This window comes from Thamnophis elegans, chromosome 10, assembly GCF_009769535.1.
Source record: "Thamnophis elegans isolate rThaEle1 chromosome 10, rThaEle1.pri, whole genome shotgun sequence".
Taxonomy (NCBI): domain Eukaryota; kingdom Metazoa; phylum Chordata; class Lepidosauria; order Squamata; family Colubridae; genus Thamnophis; species Thamnophis elegans.
In genome coordinates, this window is record NC_045550.1 from 28,519,001 (window position 1) to 28,539,543 (window position 20,543).

The following is a 20,543-nucleotide window of genomic DNA, read 5'->3' on the forward strand; positions in this document are numbered from 1 at the left end:
CCCTCCCTTCTTCTTTTTCTTCCTTTCTTCTTCCATCTTCCTCCTTCTCCTTCCATTCTTTCTCCTTCCATCCATCTTTTCTCCTTCCATCTTCTCCCCCCCTCCCTTCTTCTTTTCCTCCCCCCTCCCTCCTTCCTTCCTCTCCTTCCCTTTCTCACACACAGGAAGGGGAGGGGGGCTATCTAGTCGCTTTCACAGCATAATTTCTTTATCTAACTTTTAAAAAACAGTGTGCAAATCAAACGAGATTTTCGTAACCTGCGAAGCACCAAGTTATATTATGTTGTTACAAATTCGCAGCTACTCCATTCTTTCTGATAGGGAACTACATTTCCCAAGATGCCTCAGGTCCTCAAAGCGCTGAACGCAGCTTTGCAATTGACTCCAGCGAGGCCTGGCAGCCGCCGGCTGGGGTGGTTGTCAGGGCGATGCGGAGCGGACGCGCCGTTTGTTACTGCTTCCAGCAATCAAGACGGAGAAGGGAAGCGACTGAAACGGACGCTGGCCTCGCTCTCCTGCTGCGGCTTCTGTTTCAGTAGGGAAGAAAACTTCCTTTCGCTTCCCGAATTTGACTGGGTCCCGGGGCTTCTGCCGGGCGGCAGAAGCCCGGGAAGCGAAAGGAAGTTTTCTTCCCTATTGAAACAGAAGCCGCAGCAGGAGAGCAGGGCTGCTGCCGGCCGTTTCACCTTGCGCAGCGAATTTGACTGGGTCCCGGGCTTCTGCCACCCGGAGTATCGGCGTATAACACGCAGGCAGGGTTTAAGCTTGCAATTTTAGTTTTAAAACTGCGTGTTATACGCCGATAAATACGGTACTAAAAATCACATTAATTTTTCAAGTCTATCCAAGAGTGAAATGCTGCTATATCTGAGTAAACAGTTACAATGAAGCAGTTAATGTTGTTGGTAATCACTCAAAAGTGCTCAAACCATCTTTTCATTCTTTCTGAACCATTTTTCAGATGGTTCCAATTTCAATGGTATTTAAATTTCTCGTATCTTCCACGCTTATTTTTATTACCTTCTCTATTGGGCACTTTGGATAGTGGAATATTCTCCATTTGGCTTTCTTCAAATTCTGATTTTTCTGTTGCTACCGGAATACAGTCTTCCTTCCTTTCAACACGGCTTGTTGGTAATGGCTCTTGTGACTGTGATTTTGGTGAGGTACCTGACCTGGTGCATGGTGAAGATTCTTTCCCTGTTTCTTCTGTTTCTTCTGAAATGGAAGGAATAAATCTATGTAACTAATTTGACAGTTTAGAACAACAGATGAAGCATAAATCTGATAAATCCCACTAACCTGCTATTATTCGGTCTGTCGTAACTCCTTCTCTCAAAAGGGTCTTATCTAATTCTTTGGCTTCTTCATTATGATTTTCTTCTGAATCTGACTGATCTTCCCTTTCCTCTATAGGATGGAAATCCATTTCCTGTTCCTCAGGAATTGGTTCCTTTTGCACTTTCTAAGGATGATATATACATCAAAATTTATTCTACCAGCTGCACATATTTCATGTCACGTATCAAATCAACAGAAAGTTCCTTACTTTTAAGGACAGGAATGCCCCAGATGAGTCAAAAGTCCCCATTTCCTCCTCAGCATCTTCTAAGCACCATTCAGGAAGGTTATCCCTATCATCCTCCATACTGCCACTGCCACATCGTACTCTTCGGTAACCTCTTTCATCATCTCGGTCTCGAAAATCAAATTCAAATCTTCGCCGTCGTTCCATATGCTCTCTCCAGCCTGCAGAACGAGGGCCGTCTAAGGGGGGCGGGAAAGTAACTTTACAAAAGAGTTCCATAGGGCAAGAACTTATTTGGAAGGAGAAAGGAATAGAGGAAAGGAGGACAGGGAAAAGAGAGGACAAAGTGACAGAACTTCAGAACGCCACTACAGTCTATGGTCCACGTTGACAGAGGCAGTTTATAAATGATCACTGTACCATTCCAGAACATGCTACCCCAAAATACTAGTGTTTAAAGCCATAGTAATATAAGTAAAGGTGGTTCTTGTATGATCATCACTTGTTCAATGAACATTCAACTTACAACAGTGGTAGTTATGACAGGTCATCAATGAGTGGTAGTTAAGATAGGTCAGTGGTTCCCAAACTTGGCAACTTTAAGACTTGTGGACTTCAACTCCCAGAATTCTCCAGCCAGCAGAGCAGAGCTGGCTGGAGAATTCTGGGAGTTGAAGTCCACAAGACTTAAAGTTGCCAAGTTTGGGAACCACTGAGATAGGTCATCAGAGTTCTGGCCATTGCAGTGTTCACCCGGGTCATGCATTCCAGGTGCTCAGTGAACAGCTCACAATTGCAACATTGCAGCATCCCATAGTCATGTGATTGTTTTTTGCAATCTTCCCTGCTGGCTTCTCATAAGGAAAGTCAATGGAGAAGCAGGTGGTCAGAGGAGGTCCTTGCTTAACAATCTGTACAATTCTTGCTTAATGACAGCAAGTGCAAGTGCTGGAATTGCCATTACTAAATAATGAGATCACCTGACATCATACTATACAACCACATCACTTCACAATAGCAATTACATTCCAACTGCTGTTGTTAATCAAGGACTACCTGTGTCTTGTGGACTACAACTAAGGCCACAAGAACTATATCAACTCATCACTCAGTTAATGTCCCAGTAGTTTTATTTAGTCCACAGAATTGCTAAACCTCATTATCTCTTCAGTCATAACAATCAATTTCTACTAATAGGATAATTTCACTAGACTATGAAATCTAATAGCTCATTTTGGTGAGATTATTAAAAAAAACATTTACTTTCCTTTGAGATCTGACATACATTCTATCACTCCACAAAAAGAGAAATGAAATTCTTTTTGTTATCTACTCTCTACTCCAAATAGACAGTCACCTCTTTCTCTCTACTAGTTGTATTCCTCTTTTTTCTGGAGTTTGAAGTATGGTGTATAATCTGTGGCATCTGATTCTATTATAAAGTCACTCCTTGCTTTGGGATGAGGTGCCAGTAATAATGTTCTGTGAAAATATATGCGGTTGATACATTTATTCCAAACTTTAGCTTTGAAGATGACTATGTAACTGTGACTTAATTTGCATAAGAATGAGTAGGCAGAGGGTGGTAAATTATATTATTGTATATTCTAGGAAAGAGGTAACATTTTGAGGAAGGTCAATATCTCTGATTCTGTAGTTTTTAAAAATATAATTTTAATATATATTTAATATAATTCTTATCAAAACCTTTAAACAAGGTAAAACTAAGAAACTATAGGAAGAAAAACAAAAATGAAAAAATCAAAGAACAAGTGCAAGAAAAAAAAAGTCGAAAAAAGTAAAAATGAAAGTAGCGTCTGACATCCCACACATCAATACAACTGTACCCGGACTTGGGGCTCAGAATGTGTTAAGGTCCCATTATTTGGCCTTAGTACTAATTGATTAATCATCACAGGTGCCGTTTCTACTTATTTTGTGGATGCTCCTATTGTTTTAATGTTTTTTTTAATTGTTTAAATTGTTTTATAATTTTGGAATGCAAGTTGCCCAAAGTCGCTTGGTTGAGATGGGCGGCTATAGTAATTGAATCAATAAAATAATTAAATGAATTTGGTCTGTCTAAAATTACTCATACTGCTCTTCTTTCTATAATGTACACTGTCTAATCAAAATCCCCAACCCCATTTTTGTACAAAAAGTCCATAACAGGTTTCCAGTCATCAATAAGTATAGAGAATATCTTTTCTCTAATCATTCTATAATTTTGAATGCAGCAATATTCCATGTGTCTGAACGTTAGCCACAAGCTTTGGTAACTCAGTTTGTGGTCCTCAAAAGTGGTAGCTTACAATTAGTCATCGTGATGGTAGCTTTTGAGTTACTTTAGTTAAAAATTATTTATTCTTGTTGACTAAGTGCAAGGCATGATTAAATAAGCTTATAAAGAACACACAGTTGAATGTATATTAAATCACATATGCTTGAAGTGATCAATGATTATATTACTTGTAGTGAGTACAACCTGCATTTTATAAGAACTTATTCTTTTATTACTTAATTTTCCCCCTTTCTACTGTGTCTTATGACATGGCTACATAGCTCAGGATCAAGGAACTATATTTAATATTAGCTTAAGCAATCAATTCTGTGAATATATAACTTAAATTCAGATAAAATTTATCTTTATGATCTGTACTGGAATAATTACATTATAATTAATATAGGTAAATGTACAGCTGCAGCAAAGGTTTCGTGGATTGAGCATCTGGACTCAGCATTTGAGTCTGAGTTTTAATATTTGAGATAGAGGAGCTTGAAATAAACTCTGTGTTTTATCACTATACATATAAAAATATTTCAATACCATATAAGGTATCTGATAGCCAAACTGATACAACAACCAATATTTAGAATATTAACTAATACAAATCACAGTTCTGTTTTGCATCAATCGCTTTCTTTCAGTCTAACCTTCTCCTACGTTGTGCACTCTCCTAGCATTCCATTGGGAGAATAAAAATGTTATGAAAATTCTCCTTTAACTACTACTTTTCAATCATGCAGCATAGAAAGAAACAAAAGTTTCATAGCTGAGGGTACAGAAAGCTCAACTTTGAATATGTCACTTTATAGACTCCCTATTAAATAAGAAATATAAATTATGCAGTAAATATATAAATAAATAAATGCATATTACATAAATATAACAGAAAATAAGCTTGGAACTTGGAACGTTGGCATGGAACTTACTAAAGATCAAGGCTCTACATTAGTGATACACAGCTATTCTGATCTGTGGAATAGCTTTTGTTACCTCCACAGTGCCCATCCAAGTGCCTAACCCAAGAAAGGCATAGCTACCTCAAACATCTTTACAGTCAATGTGCCCATGATAGACAAAAGTACCTTTCATGTTTCAGATCAGAATAGCTCCATATCCCCAATGTAAGTTAATAACAAAATTATTAATAGAGCTAACAGTATTGTACAACAGCTTCAGAGAAGTTGGAGAGGAAAGATTCTGCCATTTGCCCGTACTATGTGGAGTGTCTCAGGGTTTGATGCTCTCTCCTTTCCTATTTAATATCAACATGAGAGTGCTGGGTGAGCACATCTGTCATCACGGTGAAATACTATCAGTATGCTGATGATCCCAATTTTACATCTCTGCCCCGATAAATGAAGTGATTGCCAGGAAGACCTTATTCTGATGGTTAGAAGTTGTAAGGGTTTGGATGGGGAACAAAGGCTTCAGTTTAAATTTGGCAAGACTGGGAAAGTTTTGGAGCCTGACAATTCTAGATATACAGTATTGGTGTTGGATAGGGTAGGGTTGCACTCCTGATTTGTGCAATCTAGCATTCATGACTTCTGCTTGAGGAGCAAGTGGTATTTGTGGCTAGAAAGGCCTTTGAATAGCTGCAGGTTGTGCTCCAGTTGCACCCATTCCAGGATCTGGAGGCTCTGTTCACAGTTATCCTTGATCTTGTTACATCCTAGTTGGACTACTTCATATGCTCTACATGGGGCTGCCCTGGAAGAGTATCTGAAGAGGGGACTTCTGGCTGATGTCACAGCGAGATCGGGCACGTGGAACTCTTGTGTTGAGCTCTCCCCACTGGAGGGCTCAGAAAGGAGCTAAAGCCACCCTATAGGGGTGGTGAAGAAAAAAGGGGTGCCTTGCAGGTCGTGTAGAGCAGTGGTCTCCAACCTTGGCAACTTTAAGACCTGGCTAAAAGCTGGCTGAGGAACTCTGGAAGTTGAAGTCCACAGGTCTTAAAGTTGCCAAGGTTGGAGACCACTGGTGTAGAGCATCAACTCTTCTGCTTCACCCAACAAAAAGAGGCAGTCATCATGGCTGTCACGAAGCTGGGACAGCCGAGGCAACAAAGAAATGTGCAGGTGTGGTGTAGAAGAGCAGTGACTGGAGCTGGGTGAGAAGGTTCTTTTTTATTTAGACCTTAACTTTAAAAGAAAAAAAGAAGAAAATCCAGGAAAAGAGACTCTTAGAACTATTTCTTAAAGCGGCGAACAACCATAGAAAGAAAAAGGGGAGAAAAAATACCTTTTAAAACATAGAAAATTGGATTTTTAAACTGGGCAGGTGTTTTTTTTTTTTGTTTTTTTTTTTTAGAGTTTTATTGAACACTTATAGGCCGCCCTTTTCCCTGAGGGGACTCAGGGCGGCTTACAATAATGAGGGAGGGGAGTGCAAGGCAAGACATAAAAGAAAATGTGAGTAAAAATAATTAACAATAAAAGCACAACATTCACTCGGCATTCGGGCGGGGAGAGAGTAAAGTCCTATCCCCAGGCCTGACGGGATAGCCAGATCTTAAGGGCCGTGCAGAAGGCCTGGACGGTGGTGAGGGTGCGGATCTCCACGGGGAGATTGTTCCATAGCGTCGGGGCTGTAACTGAGAAGGCTCTCCTCCGCGTAGTCGCCAGTCGGCACTGACTGGCGGATGGAATTCGGAGGAGGCCTACCGTGTGTGATCTGATGGGACGCAGGGAGGTAATTGGCAGAAGGCGGTCTCTCAAATAGCCAGATCCACTACCATGGAGCGCTTTGTGGATGGTAAGTAGGACCTTGAAGCGCACCCGGAGATCAACAGGTAGCCAGCGCAGCTCACGGAGGATCGGTGTTATGTGGGCGAACCGCAGTGCGCCCACGATCACTCGCGCGGCCGCATTCTGGACTAGCTGAAGTCGCCGGATGCTCTTCAAGGGCAGCCCCATGTAGAGCACATTGCAGTATTCCAGCCTAGAGATCATAAGGGCTCGAGTGACTGTTGTGAGGGCCTCCCGGTTCAGGTAGGGCCGCAACTGGCGCACCAGGCGAACCTGGGCAAATGCCCCCCTGGTCACAGCTGACAAGTGATGGTCGAAACTCAGCTGTGGGTCCAGGAGGACTCCCAAGTTGTGGACCCTGTCTGAGGGGTATAAATTTTGCCCCCCCAGCCTGATTGATGGAACATTAGCCAAATTGTTGGGAGGAAAACACAACAGCCACTCGGTCTTTTCCGGGTTGAGTACCAGTTTGTTAGCTCTCATCCAGTCTTTAACAGCCTCAAGGCCCCGGTTCATCACGTCCACCGCTTCATTGAGTTGGCACGGGGTGGACAGATACAACTGTGTATCGTCCGCGTATTGATGGTATTTTATCCCGTGCCTCCGAATGATCTTGCCCAGCGGTTTCATGTTGTTTTGGACAAGCATTATAAAATGCTGGAATTATCTACCTGAAGAGCCAACTTTGCTTCCATAAACTGAACTAAAATTGGATTAATCCATTTATCAGACTAGAAACAATGCTGAAACTTAGGCTGAGGGTGCAATCTACTGGTGAATGGAAAATATACCAAACACCTACAAGCCTGGGAAAATTCCTGGTAAGAGAAATAAACAATATTCATCTGGAAGACTGTGGTAATACTTATTGTTCTTATAACTAACTCTTTAGGATTACTGGAGACCCTATTGTGAGAATAAAGAAGACTCTTAAGTAAAGTAAAGTGACTTTTGATTTATGGAAGCTGCCTGGACTACTTAAATGGAACTGATTAATAATCCTGAGATGTAAAGAACTATGATTATTGAACTTTCTGAGGAGCAACATTGGACTTGAATAATACCATTGTTTTGGGACTATTGAGTAACAGCGAGACTTACTAAAATAAGACAAGATGCTCCATCAAGGGGAAATGAGTGAGATTTCAAAAGAGATGGCGTTGATGTTTCAAAGCATTAGGGATACCATCACAAAGAATCACAGAGAGATAACCTATTGTAAGGCATAAATGGGAAAATAGAAAATATCCTACAATTGATAATGAATGAAGATAAAAGAGTGCAGGAAAGAGAGGAGAGAGGAGACAGCAGAAAGAATGGAGGAAAAGATAAAGCAGACAAACCAGCAAACAAAACAAGATAAGAAGGAGAAGATGATAAAGATAGTAATGACTGAAGAAATATACCAAGGAAAAAGTACTTTAAGAGATTTGAAATGGAATCGTACAACCTGGAAGATACCCATATTTTTCAGACTATAAGACGCACCTAAATTTAGAGTAAGTAAACAAGAAAAAAATAGTTTTTGGCCTCCGTGCATTCCATTTCCACCCTCCCTGGCCTCTAGAAGCACTTTGCAGGTCAAAAACAGGCCTGTATTAAGTGTATAAGACACACAGACATTTCCATCCATTTTGGGTGTGTGTGTGCATCTTATAGTCCAAAAAATATGGTACTTATGAAAGGGAGATAGGGGTTTGGGTGGACACTCTGGAGACTTAGCAGCTTAGGAGGATAGAGATGGGAAAAATATTCAGTGGTCATGACACAGATGCTGATAGAGACAAAGACCCAAGAGAGGAGTATGGGAGGCAAGCTAAAAAACAAATAAGAACTGAAGTATTGAAACGGGAAAGAGATGATGGATAGAAAGGAATTATTATTTTTCCCCTCTTTTTTTCTAATGTAGTGATGGCCTGATTAAAAACTAGAATAGAGGTAGAAATAAGAATACACATCTTTATATAAAGCAATAATTAGATGGAAAGATTGGAGGTTGAAAGATGGTATTATTAGGTATGTTTAACTAATCGCATGATTGGTACTTGAATGGCATATTGTGACTTTGAACAACCAAATAATGAAGGACTATGTCTTAATATAAACATGTTTATTAACACTAAGATTAGTAATGGTGGCCTGATTAGAAGCTAGAATAGAAGTAGAAATAAAAAATAGGAGGAATATTAGTAGATATAATTTTATATAATATAATATAAGTAATAATTAGATGAAAAGATTAGAGGTTGAAAGATGGTATTATTATGTACACTCAATAATATCATTGGCATTAAAATAGAACATTGAAATATTGAATAATTACTCTAAAACAAACATGTATATCAATACTAGGATTATATAAGTTTGATTAATGTAACAATCACTATTGTTGTTGTTGTTGTATCAAAATGAATTATACCCAGTAGCCACACTGTTCATGTATTGATATTGATGTATATTTAAAAAATAAAAATTCAATAAAACCGTAAAAAAAGAGTATCTGGAAGCTTCATCTTGTGCCGAATGCATGGGTAATTAAGTGTGCTTCTATAACAACACACATTACATCTCAGTATTGCAGACTGCATTGGTTATTGGTCTGTTGCTGGGTCCAATTCAAGGTATTGATTTTGTCCTTTAAAACCCTACATGGCATGAGCCAAGGTTATTTGAGAACTCACATCTCCCTGATTATATCTACTAGGTCCAGCAGAGAAGGTATGTTATGGTTCACTTCTTAGGGAATTTCATTTTAATCTATTTTAAATTTCTGGAGGTCCTTCAAAATCTGGTTCTGTCAGCAGGCCTGGTGACACAAGGACTTGTAAAATATTGAGATCCGGTGTAATTAATACCTGCCAATCTCTTTCATTCTGGGTTTGTTTGTTTTTTTTGCACTTTTTATTTTTAAAGTTTTTAATATTAAATTTTTAAACTTTATTGTACACCACCTTGTGTCACTTAATTAATGGGCAGCTGTATAAATATGACAAATAAATAAGTTAACAACATTAATATTTCATAAGGAAATATATTCAGTTCAAGACCATTATAAGCAAAGTATGCTAAAAATGTTTTATAGCTGAAAGAAAAATTGGAAGAATCTCTATAATGGAGCATTTTCTAAGACAAACATGTCTTAGACTTCTTTTCAACTAGCAGAATTTCCCCCCAAGTTTTTTAACCTCAGGATGTATCTTTGATATTTAGGTTTTGCTTCTTAATAAATGAGATTGTTTGTCTTTTTGTTAAACAAGATGTTACTAAATGAATTATTCAAGTCTTAAGCAAAACTTTCACATCTGATCATCATGTGGTACTGATTCAACTTTTTAAAATTCTATTTAAGCTAAGAAAGACTGCTTTTTTTGTATTTTTACTGTTCATATTTGATGTCAGGAAGAACACAATGAATTATTCTCTTATCACAAGTATTTCTTTCCACACCAATCCAAAAACCCTGGAAATACTTCTCAGGATCTAAGGTAAAATAAATAAATTTGAGAACACCTTGGAAGAAAATGAATTTTAAGGCCAAGAAAGCTGTCATTGCCTAGTTATTTGTAAGTGTTATTTGCAAAATATGATTTAATCCTCCACTAGACTATCAACACATATCTTTTTGATTTTCTTTTTCTCTTGGTTAATTTCTAAATTGTGTACTGACTTATTTATTAGCCTGAATTGCCTCACCTGGACTATGAGGTCGCCACCTCTCACCGTCCCTTCTCGAACCAGCAAGTCGCCAACCTCCATCATCCTCTTCACCATTTTGTTCTTCTCTGAAAATGCGCCAATTTTCACTTTCAGAGCGTATAAATTCATGTTTCCTTCCTACTGTTGCAGTTCCAGCTTCTTCAAAATTTGGTCTCACTAAAAAAACAAAAAACCCTATTTTGTGATAAGTATGTATAACATGAAATAAATTTGGCATATAAACAGAAGTGTACAATTATCACATCACCTTTGGCTAAAAGAATAAAAGATCAAATGCATATTTCCTTGTGTTTGCTTTAAAATTCAACTACTTTATGTTAAGGCAATTTTCATTTTTCATAGGGGGAAAACAAGCTGTGTTTTAAAAAAGATTTCATAAAGCTGTTACCACACAGCTGCAACATCCATCGAGGAGCATCTGCAAAGTTTGTTTCCATAAACAAATGCCACCTGATGTTCACCGAGATTGCTTTATCATAGTTGAGAAGTATCAAGATACTATTCCTGGTCACACTGAAATTTACAATGGCACAAAGATTCTGTTGTTTTTCATATGGGAGGTGTTTTAAGAGCTGCATCTAGTTTCTGTTTAAAGTACCTATATAATGTTATTCAGCCCAGTCTACTTGCCTACATTAAGTCAAATCTAGAAACAGCATTTGTAAAAATGTGCATCAGAGGCAGCTACATGAATTACTGTATATCTTTTATCATTGTGTACAAAATGCTACATTTCAAATAATATAGTAGTGGCTTAAGAATAAAGAGGGTATTTATATGTGGTTTGGGTATAATTTATTTATAGATAGCTTTTGTAGGACATTGAAATAGTCACGATGGAGACCTGTTTGCATCAAAGTAGGGATCCATTGAAGAGAGTTGCTGCATATGAAGTGAATGCTGAACAGAATGTGGAACAGAAATGAGTTTGTAAGAATTATACTGTATAACCTTCTGAAAATGTGATTTGCAAGGAAAGTAATGATTTGGCTAAGTAAATAAGAGCACTTGGAACAAATAAAAAGAATACAAAAAAAGGAGTTAGTCAGAGATCCAGAGCTAGTGAAAGATAGAAGAGTCATGAGGTTTTGAATATCTTTTGGTAGCAGAGATCATGAAGAAAAATGGACATTGAAGAAATGGAAATAAGTGGCTGTGAAAGTACCATGACTGCAGAAAGAGACAATATGGGGCCTATTTGAAAAAGTATTACAATGCTGATTAATCTCCCAAGATAATAAATGGAAAGCAGATGTACAAAATGTGAATGTGGAAGTTGCTTGGAGCAAAGTGACAACACCCACCTCACAGAATTGTGAGGAAAATAGGAGGAGGAAAGTGTGTTGGATAGGTTCACCACTTTCAGTAATTAATAATAATAATAATAATAATAATAATAATAATAATAATAATAACAACTGGCACACTGGGTGCTATTCCAAAAGCACTGGAATTACATTTAAAACAGTTAAAAATTGACAAAATCACCATCAGTCAAATGCAAAAAGCCGCACTGCTTGGATCTGCACGCATATTACAAAAATACGTTACGACGTCCTAGGCCCCTGGGTGGGGCCCGACTAGTAACCAATGCCAAATCCGGCGAAACAACTGGCCGCTGGGATACAATTGTATAATAATAATAATACTAATAATAATACTACTAATAATAATAATAAAACTCCGCCGTTGCCGGTCCCAAGCCCGGATGAGAAAGGAGGAAGATTGGGAACAGGTTGGCATCTGGTCCCGTAAAAAAACCCCCGCCAACCCATACAATATGGTGAAAAAAACGAATAAGAATTCCATACCGCATCGGTCGTCGCGCGGGTTAACAAGGGCCGCGGCGGATGTTGGGGTGCCTGGACATCCGTCGACAAGTGGGCTACAAGTGGACCAGCCAACAAAACGACAAAAATATAGTGCAGATGAAAACCGTGCCATAATGGCCTGTTACTACAACTCAGAGCCAGAAAAAAGAGGATATTTAAAGCGAATGTATGAATTATGGAAACAACAATATCCAGATTCAAATGTTAGTGAACAACGACTAGCAGATCAAAGGCGATTTATTATACGGAATAAAGTGTTTAGTGAAGTTGAACATGAGGAAATTCAGGCAAATTGCAAAACCCAAAAAACAATATCACAAGCGGAAATAACTGATATTCAAGACACAACTAAAGACACTATAGTAGAACTCTAGAACTCCCAGAAGAAGCTCTCAGGGAGGAAATAACATCACCACCACTAGAACCAGTTATCACTGAACCAACTGATGAACTAACTCAAAAACAAAAAGAATTGAAGGATAAGATCATGGAGCATTTTCTGCTTAATGAGGAAAGGCAACGTTTACCATCACTAAAAACTGTGCCTAAGAAAATTTTGGCCCCTATCATGAAAATGGTTAATGCAGTGTTTTCAACAATTGAACCGGGATCCATCTTGGAAACAAACCAGTTAATGTACAGCGCAGCTGTAATAGTCACTAATGAACTAGGCATTAAAATTAAAGTACCTAGTCACACAACAGAAAAAGCATCAAAGCCAAAGTGGAAAATCCGTCTAGAACAAAAAATCAAAAAATTAAGGGCAGATGCTAGTAACTTAAAGAACATGCATGAGCAACGGCTTAAAAACAACAAAATCATAGATCGGCTAATCAGAAGATATAGATTGGATACAAGAAACATCAATGAAGCTGTAGAGATTGTAAAACAGCAGATAACAGCAACAGCTAGAAAAATTGAAAGATATGAGGCACGAATCATCCAATATAAACAAAATCAGCAATTTCGATCAGACCAACGGCGTTTTTATCAAAGTCTTAATGTGAATGGTGACACCAAAAGTGAAAAACCAGAAAAGCAGGCCACAGTTGAATTCTGGAAAGAATTGTGGGAAAATGCAAAGGACTACAACAAGGAAGCAAAGTGGATACATGACTTTGAGAAAAGCATTGGCAACAAACAAATGCAAGTATTAGAAATAACAACTGAGATGATCAAAAATCGAGTTAAAAAGGTAAAGAATTGGACATCACCTGGAAAGGACCAATTACATGGTTTCTGGCTCAAATATCTGACCAGTTTACATGCAATATTGGCCAGGCAACTGAATGAAATTTTACAAAAGGGCCAAATTGATGAATGGTTGACAACTGGAAAAACATACTTGATTCAGAAAGATCCAACTAAAGGAACAACACCTGAAAACTATAGACCAATAACATGCTTACCAACAACCTTCAAATTACTCACAGGCATTATTGCAGATAACATGATGGATTATTTGGAAACAAACAACATCTTGCCAGTAGAGCAAAAAGGCAACAAAAGAAGGAGCAGGGGCACAAAAGATCAGCTTCTAATTGATAAAATGATATTAGAAAATTGTAAGAACAGAAAAACGAACTTGAATATGGTCTGGATTGATTACAAAAAGGCATTTGACTCACTGCCACATAGTTGGATCATAAAATGCTTAGAAACAACTGGCATTAGCAAAAATATTACATCCTTTACTGAAAAGGCAATGAAACAATGGAGAAGTGAGTTGGCAGTAGGGAATGAGAGCTACGGAATGGTTAATATCAAGCGAGGAATTTTCCAGGGTGATTCACTTTCACCTCTTCTCTTCATCATCGCAATGATCCCACTATCAGTAATCTTAAAAAAAATGAAATTAGGCTACCAAACAGCCAAAAAGCTGAAAAAATTTTGCATTTACTATATATGGATGATTTGAAACTCTATGGAAAGTCAGAAATAGAAATCCAATCATTGACAAATACAGTCCGAATATTCAGCACCGATATTTCAATGCAGTTTGGCATGGAAAAATGCGCCACTGTATCCATAAAAAGGGGCAAAATCACTGCATCTGAGGGAATTGAAATGCCCAATGGCCAACTAATTAAATGCAAAGAAAATGAAGCCTACAAATACTTAGGCATTCTGCAGTTGGATAACATCAAGCACGGAGAAGTAAAAACTATTGTCAGGCGAGAGTACACCAACAGAGTTAGGAAAATTTTGAAATCTAAATTGAATGGTGGAAATACAATCAAGGCCATAAATACCTGGGCAATACCAGTTATAAGATACACAGCTGGCATAGTTAACTGGACACAAGCTGATTTGGACCTTTTGGACCGAAAAACCAGGAAACTAATGACAATGCACTACAGTTTACATCCACGTGGTGATACTGATAGACTATATCTGCCCCGAAAATCAGGTGGCAGAGGATTATTACAAGTGAAGCAAACAGTTGAAGAAGAAAAACATGCACTGGCTGATTATTTAAAAGACACTCAAGAACATCTATTAATCGAAGTAAAGAACAAAAATCTACTGAAGGCCCAACAGACAAAACAAGAATACAGAAAAGATGTGATAAAATCAAGAATGGAGAGTTGGCAGAACAAAGCACTGCATGGTCAATTTCTGGAAAAAATAAAAGATAAAGTGGACAGTGAACAAACTTGGTTATGGTTAAAAACAGGTACATTAAAGAAAGAAACAGAGTCACTAATCCTGGCTGCGCAAGAACAAGCTATCCGCACAAATGCCATTAAGGCCAAAATCGAAAAATCCTCTGATGATGCCAAATGCAGACTTTGCAAAGAAGCTGATGAAACTGTTGATCACATACTCAGCTGCTGTAAAAAAATTGCGCAGACTGATTATAAATTGCGGCACAATTCAGTAGCACAAATGATCCATTGGAATTTGTGCAAAAATTATAATATTAAAACAGCAACAAACTGGTGGGAACATCAGCCTGAAAAAGTCACCGAAAATCAGATGGTCAAGATCTTGTGGGATTTCCGTATACAAACCGACAAAATACTGGCGCATAATACACCAGACATCACACTGGTTGAGAAAAATAAGGTCACAATCATAGACATCGCAATACCAGGTGATAGCAGGGTCGCCGAGAAGGAACATGAAAAAATCACAAGATACCAGGACTTAAAAATCGAAATTCAACGACTATGGCACAAACCAGCAGTGGTAATTCCAGTGGTAATTGGCACACTGGGTGCTATTCCAAAAGCACTGGAATTACATTTAAAACAGTTAAAAATTGACAAAATCACCATCAGTCAAATGCAAAAAGCCGCACTGCTTGGATCTGCACGCATATTACGAAAATACGTTACGATGTCCTAGGCCCCTGGGTGGGGCCCGACTAGTAACCAATGCCAAATCCGGCGAAACAACTGGCCGCTGTGATACAATTGTACAACAACAACAACAATAATAATAATAATAATAATAATAGAGTCACTAATCCTGGCTGCGCAAGAACAAGCTGTCCGCACAAATGCCATTAAAGCCAAAATCGAAAAATCCTCTGATGATGCCAAATGCAGACTTTGCAAAGAAGCTGATGAAACTGTTGATCACATACTCAGCTGCTGTAAAAAAATCGTGCAGATTGATTATAAATTGCGGCACAATTCAGTAGCACAAATGATCCATTGGAATTTGTGCAAAAATTATAATATTAAAACAGCAACAAACTGGTGGGAACATCAGCCTGAAAAAGTCACCGAAAATCAGATGGCCAAGATCTTGTGGGATTTCCGTATACAAATGGACAGAATACTGGCGCATAATACACCAGACATCACACTGGTTGAGAAAAATAAGGTCACAATCATAGATATCGCAATACCAGATGATAGCAGGGTCGCCAAGAAGGAACATGAAAAAATTGCAAAATACCAGGACTTAAAAATCGAAATTCAACGACTATGGCACAAACCAGTAGTGGTAATTCCAGTAGTAATTGGCACACTGGGTGCTATTCCAAAAGCACTGGAATTACATTTAAAATAGTTAAAAATTGACAAAATCACCATCAGTCAAATGCAAAAAGCCGCACTGCTTGGATCTGCACGCATATTACGAAAATACGGTACGACGTCCTAGGCCCCTGGGTGGGGCCCGACTAGTAACCAATGCCAAATCCGGCGAAACAACTGGCCACTGTGATACAATTGTATAATAATAATAATGGCAGATACAAACAAATGCAATAATAGAGTGCTAAATCTATCTATCTATCTATCTATCTATCTATCTATCTATCTATCTATCTATCTATCTATCATCAGCATATTGTACATGTACTTGCAATATATGAAAATGTCTAAATAACATAAAGAATACCACAGATGTATACTACTGGAAAATATAAAAAAGGATACTTAATAAAATGAGGAAACAAAAGACACCATGGATGAGAAAAATGAGAGGATTGCTGCAAATAATAATGAAAAAGACAAGTGCAATGCAAGATAGTAGCAGTCAAGAAGAACATGAGATGGTTAAGAGGAGTGAAGAAAATGCAGAGGGATTTTGATAGAAATAAAACTGGTTTGAAAATAGGTGAAAAAGACTAAACAAGGAGAACCCTGGAGTGATTGGAATTAAAAATAAAAGTGATGAAATGATTTGGATTGAAGCCGAAGAAAGGGAATGTTGGAATAAACATTTTAGAAACTTGTGTCAGAGGTATCTTGTAGAGTTGAGTTGAATTGAAATAAACACTAGAAAAGTTAATGTTGAAAAAAATGGATCAACAAAAACCCTTAAAAGTTGTGAGCCTGTTGAAAAATAATAAGGCTACATTTGCAAATGGCATTACTAGAAAGACATATTAAAATATGTAGCTTGCTTGAGAATTAGTTATGTGATTTCTTCATCATATCTGTGAAGGCTGCACCTCTACCTCATGACTAGAAGAATATTATTCTCTGAATAGAAGTATAAGAAATGGCATTGGCAGAATTCTAATTAAAGGGATATAAATGTGATAATGAGCAAAATTTGAGAAGAGAAATACAATTTTATGCTAAGCAGCTGGTAAACAGAACTTTTTTCTCCTCCACAGCAGGTCACTGAAAAATGAATGTACAAATTTTTTTTGTTGATTTAGAGAAAGCATATGAAAAAGTAAATAAGTTGAGTTATAGAAAATTTTGCACAATGTTGGTTGATAAATATGGTAAGATCAGTTTATGACTGAACAAAATTTTTTATGAGAATAAATGGAGTAGTTAGCAAATAGTTCAATATTGACTAAGGTTGGAGAAATTTTAATATGTACAAATGCTAACAGAAAGATAACAGGATAGCATATAGATTGTTGCAAGAAATAAAAGTAAAAATTATTGTGTAAAGGAACTGAGAACTGCTCAGAAAAGACAAAAAATGAAAATAGGGTACTTAGGAACTATGAGTGATAAAATAAAACACGATTAACAAGTGCTGAATAAATGTGGAGTGAATAAAAATGAATGTCAAATATGAGAACAGTACATTGAGGTGGGTTGATACAGAGAGAAATGAATAAATGCAGCTGCAAAACAAATATACAAAGGAAGCATGAATACATTGAATAGATAATTAAATGAAGATGTATTGGTTGGATGGAGCCAATCTTTAAAAAAAGCAAACCAGTGATGACTTTAAAGAACAAAAGCAATAAATGAGGAAATTTTGGGGTACGTAGTTTTCAAAAACAAAAAAAGGTACAGAAGGATAAAATAAATGGTGTTATATTAACTACTTTTAGTTATTTATATATTTCTTTTATTTTTTTCAAGGCTTTAAATTTTAAGTTTCCTTTCTGCACTTTGCATAATATTGTTTATCTTATAAAATATGATATTTGTGTTCATTTGTATGAATTGTTATTTTACTTCTGCCCAAATTCAGTAGAGTATAATCCCATTTTAGGGAAAGCTTCAGTGCCACCTTATTCAGTAAATCACATTTCATTAAAATTAAAAGAAATTTGGGGTGGGCTTAGCATACCTATATTTATAACTAAAGCACTAAACAGTAAGTTGTATTAAATTTACTGTAATTTTCTTCTGAATAAAAATGGATGTGGCTGGAATATATGACTCTTAATTCTGTAGCAATACAAATTTGTCCATCAACAGTATAGAAGCTTTATAAAACAGATATAGAAAAATTGGTATGGATGACATAATTTTTCAAAATCTATTTAATAAGATTCAGATGTATTATGCTGTGAAGTTTCTAGAAAGTGGGAGGCCAACATACTCAGTGGCTAGTTAACTCTAAATATATGTACTTAAATTTCTGTAAACATCCATGAATTTTATATTCCTAGTATGTTCATTTTATTGGGCTTAGATTAATTGGCACGTGGTTGGTGTTTCGCCATGATTTCCCAGGATGAAAAGAAAAGAGAAAAAGATCTGTGACTTTGCCTCAAACTAATTGACTGGACTTCCTGAGGAGAAGGAGCAGTTAAAGGGCACCTGCATTCCATGTCTGACCCAAAGCCTGTGATGGTGTTTATGGAAAAGTTCAGATACAACAAAGACATCCAGCCAACAAAGTCTACAGCTATGTAATTTGAAGTTTTAAAAGGACCAACTTCAAAGTGTTGTATTTTGGAATACAAACCTTTCAGAACTTGTTTATTGAAGGTTAAAAAAAACTAGGATAGCAAATAACAGTGTCAACAATCTTTCTATACGATATATAAACACCCATACTGTTTTCCTCTATAGTAACAAGGAGGAGGGGTTTCCTGACAACTTTCTTAATTTGAGATAATAAATAGCATTTATCCAAGGAAATATATAAACAACAAAAAGTTGTAAAGCTGTGGAAGGTTTTTTTTATGGGAAAATTATACTGTGTACCTATGAAACCATGTATACAATTATAATTACTGTAACTATAATTTCTAAAGTGCATTCAACCACATTTTAACATGCATACCGTTGTTCATTTCTGTTTCTGAAGATATAATCACAACTTTTCAACTATACATGCTTTTCCATAGAATTGTAGGGAGTATTCCGTAGTATAATCTAATTGTACACAACTTTCATACGTTGCACAATAGCCAAGCCCTACCACATATACAGATCAACATTTCACGGTATCTCTCAAATTGGATTAAAGAGATTAGTGTATGGAACTAATTATTAAGAACACATGTAAGGAAAAAACATACTATATAGAAAAGTTAGGGAAGTAATCTGTTGTAGTTCCATATGCTTGAATGAAAACTATCTCCTCGTCCTTGTAGATACAAAAGTCATTGTGCCTACCTCAGTTTTATAGTGCTATGTCTCAACATGTATTAACACTTTTTCTACTAATGAAATAAAGAATTAATGATTTATATTTTGTGGATTTTTAAAGGAAATACATGGGAGAGATTTTCGGTTTCTAAGTAGCATTATATTGGTCTACATTAATAATTTTCACAGCAGGTCTTCCGTAGTTTTACTGCAAACAATCACAGTCTTTGTTTCTCAGATCCTCTTAGGTCTGACGTTCGATCAAAGTCCCTACATTAGCAACTAACTAAAGAAAAATGTGAAATGCATTATAAAACTACTGACAGATCATATAAGTAGTTCTAGATTGATAGGAACCTCATTGTAGCTATTTCTTTACTAGTCACCAATTAATTAGATTTAACTAATTCCAGATACCACAAATTTTAAATGCTACATAAACATATCTCAACAAATCTTGTAAATGTTTCTAAAAAGTGGCCATTGTGGGCCTCATCTGAGCTATTTTTTTTACTAATCAGATTACTCTAGACTAATTCCACACAGTATAAAGTCTGAATGCCATAGATTTATTCACTGTAAAATTGTGCTTCATTTTGTGAAGCAATTATGTTCCATCCTCATAACACTTTTCTATTAAATCCAATAAAGACAATCTTATGAGCAAAGTTGACTTTAGGAGCAAAATATAGAATGATTAGATACTAAATCTTGGAATATTTGGTTACAAACTATTTAAAGGTAACAAATCTGTATCAATCTACAAATGATATTATTTTCCAAGTCTAAGATAAAGCATATTTCCAGCTCTTAAGATTAAAAAAAAAACCTAAAAGGAAGAAAGTGAAACGGAAAGTACATCTTCACCTGCCTGCCTTTTGTTAGGAAGAAAATATTTTTACTAGTGTGAACTTTATGAACAGTACCCTCAAGAAAATGAATGGAAAACAATTCTGAGGAATGTCATTCCTTTGAACCAGCAAGTAAAGCTTTAAGTAAGATTATGCAAACCTAAAAGCCCTATCCTGATTAAGAGAAAAAAATGCACCCCTTTCTCCAAGTAAGGTCTTGTGTATTTCTCCATAGCAGCTAGGTTATTATTGGGTAAAGAAAGTTCTAACAAATCAGCATTCTTTTCCACATGACCACAGCTAATTGGCCCCCCTGCAGATG

General features: G+C 36.8%; 1 protein-coding gene across 1 annotated transcript in view; it reads right to left on the reverse strand.

The window, feature by feature from the left end:
* Positions 1-20,543, reverse strand: part of GIGYF2 (GRB10 interacting GYF protein 2) — a 98,571-nt gene that overhangs the window by 26,553 nt on the left and 51,475 nt on the right. The window contains exons 8-11 of the mRNA XM_032225223.1: positions 10,256-10,435; positions 1,550-1,767; positions 1,303-1,465; positions 1,021-1,218 (exon numbers count right to left, since the gene is read on the reverse strand). Of these exons, the coding sequence (XP_032081114.1) occupies positions 1,021-1,218; positions 1,303-1,465; positions 1,550-1,767; positions 10,256-10,435 (759 nt within the window). The remainder of the gene's footprint in view (positions 1-1,020; positions 1,219-1,302; positions 1,466-1,549; positions 1,768-10,255; positions 10,436-20,543) is intronic.